The 3,342-nt window shown below is 43.0% G+C and overlaps 1 protein-coding gene across 1 annotated transcript; it reads right to left on the reverse strand.

Annotated features, from left to right (window-relative positions):
* Positions 1–1,590: 1,590 nt before the first annotated feature.
* Positions 1,591–2,123, reverse strand: LOC131239656 (cysteine proteinase inhibitor B-like). The gene has a single exon (XM_058237462.1). The coding sequence runs from the start codon at positions 2,078–2,080 to the stop codon at positions 1,682–1,684; it is 399 nt and encodes a 132-aa protein (XP_058093445.1). The 5' UTR covers positions 2,081–2,123; the 3' UTR covers positions 1,591–1,681.
* Between the last annotated feature and the right edge of the window lie 1,219 nt (positions 2,124–3,342).

Genomic DNA, 3,342 nt, shown 5'->3' on the forward strand with positions numbered 1-3,342 from the left:
CATCCAAAAAAGTTTCCATTGGCAAATACATCATGGTGGGGTCCACAAAGCACCGAATCACCAGCTCCACCACGATGTATGTGTTTCATACACGCAGTCCATCTATCCTTTCTAGATCATTTTAGAGCGTGGAACAAAAATTGAGGTATATCCCAATGCCAAGTCGACCACATTACCTGACAACTAAAAACTTTTTGGGCTAGAAGTTTTGGATCGAGGTTCTTTGCCTTTTCCATTCATCTAGGTTTGTATGCAGGGGTGTACACAATCAGAGCTAGCTCGCTTGACTCATAAAAGCTCGATTGGACCCTGTTCGGGGTTTAGTTTGAGCAGAGTGGAGCTGATGTTTTTAGCTCAAAAATGAGTTCCAGCTGAATTCAAACTAGCCCAGCTCAACTCGACTCGGATTAAACCTAACTCCGAAGGAATCAATTCGATTGGCGTGACCGGTGGCAAGGAAGGTATGTATATGAAACAATTACTGTGTTTTTTTTTTTCTTGATGTTTATGTTACTTAGGAGGTGTTTGATAAAATACCTGTAAGACCACTGTTGGTGTTTCACACGTGAGATGTCCAGTGGAGTCAAGGTGAGGACACTTTTTAATTTTAACACACCCACACACACTCAAGCGGCATTGGGATTGGGATTTCACCACGTATGGTTACTCGAACCGGACCATGTGTTGAAACGCCTGGGAGTCTACCACCGGAACAAGAGTAAGAACTGGGTCTGTGTGAGCTAATGGTGAACAGCATGGACATCCATTCACTATTGCTTTTCTGTAATATGGTCATTGAAACACATACATCATGGTGGGGCCCACGTAGCACTGACCACCAGCCATTGGCAGGGGAGTAGCCAATCAGTTTCCCCTCCACTCCTGCACACGTGTCAATGCGACCCACACGTGCAAGATCTAACCCGTTTGTTACGTGCATGCCACCCTATGGAACCCGAAACGAACGGCTGATAAAAAGAAAACCATCCGAACCGTCACACTCCTCCCCCAGTGCCTGCGGCAGCCTGACTTCGCAGCACGAGGACCGGATTGCGTCCTCTACTCCTCTGTCAGGGGCTCTGTGGGGCCCGCCAACATCTATGTATTCTATCTACGCCGTCGCTGACACCTTCTTAGGGGCCCACGTTTATATTTATTTACCATCCAACCTGCTCATAAGGTCAGGTAGACCTTGATGAAGCCAAAACATAAATATCGGCTAAGATAACAAGTTTTCAATGGTAGGCGTTCAATCTCCACTGTTTCTTTTGGTGTGGTCCACCTAAGCTTTAGATCTAACTCCTTTTTGGGCTCTAACTCTAAAATGATCTGCCAAAATGAATGGACCGCGTGGATAAACAAATACATTACGGTGGGACCCACAGAGATCCTAGCATGACCTTGTCCGTCATGGCCGCGTCCCACCAAACCAACGGCTTCGATCTCCCGCATGCTCGCTAGCCCCGATAAGCACGTGTGAAACACCAAATCAAAACTGAAATATTTCTAAACACCCAAACGCCACCATATCTTCTATTTATATTAAAAGGAAAAAAAAAAAAAACGATCGAAACATCTCAAAACACGACCGACTTGAACGCGCTCTTGTGATTATTGCAAAAACAGACCATCCCAAACACTCTAAAACCCAAAACAGAAAAACACAAATTCCAACAAAACCCTAGTAGGGTTTGACAGGGGCGAAGGAAAGAAGTTCCTTGGAACGGGCCCACGGCTTCACGACCACAACCGCGTCGAATTCCTTGGAAAGACCGTTCTCTGCCGCATCAACGGTCGAGATCTTGAGAAAGTATTTCATTCCGGATACAACCTGCTTCTCGGCTTTGAAGACACGGAAGAAAGAGAGATGGGTGCCATGGTTCTTGTTGTATTCGTCGACGGAGAACTTTCCAAGGGATTGGATATCTGGGTTTGATTCGACATTCCTGATTTCAGTCTTTCCACCGACTTTTAGGCCATCGATGGAGCGAAAGGGCGAGAGAGAGGAGGAGAGAGAGATGGAGAGAGATAAGGTGACGAGAGAGAGAGCGAGGAAGAGAGAGGAAGAGATTGCTGCCATTGCTCTTTTTTTCTTGTGTGTGAGGAAAGAGGAGATTGAGCGGTTTTTATGGTGTTTGGGGGCTGGTTTTGCATTTTACGAGAGACTTCTGTATTAGTCTTGCACCAGTTTTAAAATGGTGGTGACTAATTCCTCCCAACAGCGGCAATGATGTACGGCTATCCATCACGTCCATTTGTGAATCCCATTGCTACGCTTTTGGTGGATGGATAGAGAGGGACGACGTACATGGGTTTTTTTTTTTTAGTTAGCTTGTTAGTACACCCCACTGTTAGTTCACGGATCACTATTAGCCAACCCCACAAATGAATTGATATCAAGAATTGAAACGGGGTATCTTTCACTCAGTCTACCACTTGAGCTATGGATCAAGGTGTAGGTACATGGGTAACTATGGTGTTTGGGTGTTGGTTTTGCAATGAACCTGTGGTAGGAAGAAATGTGGGCCCACAGAGATGCCCGTGATAAATCCATTCCGTCCGTCATGTCCTTCGATATCTTGGGTTAATTTTAAAATATAATTTTAAAGAAGAGTATGATATAAATTTAGGTTTTGGTTCTAGCTTGTTTCATTTCCTGACGAAGTAGTTTTCTGGCTGACGTCTTGTTGGGCTAGCTTCCAAGCCTACAGGGTCACCAGCTAACTCTCATTCGAATAATATAAACCATTTTTTGGTGTGCTCCCGTGTTAAAGCATCATTGATATTAAAATCTTAACTTTTCACTGTCAGGCCCCTTGATTTGCCTGCTGTATTTGAAATTTTTTGGAGATATATAAAAATAATTCAACGATAATACAATCGGAGTGCATCGAGCAACGCTACATATCCACTAGCTTAGAAGCAAAAAGGATTAAGTAGTGTTGAATGGATTAAGTAGTGTTGAATGGTTATAACAACTGTCAGAATGTAGTAAACATATGATGGCCAAGTTAAAGTTATAAATAACAAAGGAATTCAGCAAATTAAATTTTCCCATACCAATCAAACTAAACCAAACATTCTGTAATGTAATTCAACATGGTGATTAAGTCATCATAATAGAAAGATAGGGTAGAGAACAATGAGGCAGTCATTGTTAAAGTTAAAGAGTGAAGAAAAGATTTAGTAATCGGAGGAGGAATTATGGAGAAGGAAGCATGAATGAAAAAAAAAAGTTTGGAGTGACGCTTATATCAACCAAGGGTATGGAGCATTTATTAGGGCATCATTAATTTCTCATCTTATATGACATGTAAGACTACATCATTCGTAGATGGTTGC

The sequence above is a fragment of the Magnolia sinica genome, chromosome 3 (assembly GCF_029962835.1).
Source record: "Magnolia sinica isolate HGM2019 chromosome 3, MsV1, whole genome shotgun sequence".
Taxonomy (NCBI): Eukaryota; Viridiplantae; Streptophyta; class Magnoliopsida; order Magnoliales; family Magnoliaceae; genus Magnolia; species Magnolia sinica.

Excerpts from the sequence above, each read along its gene's own strand:
- LOC131239656 (XM_058237462.1), bottom strand. The coding sequence starts at position 2,080 with ATGGCAGCAATCTCTTCCTCTCTCTTCCTCGCTCTCTCTCTCGTCACC.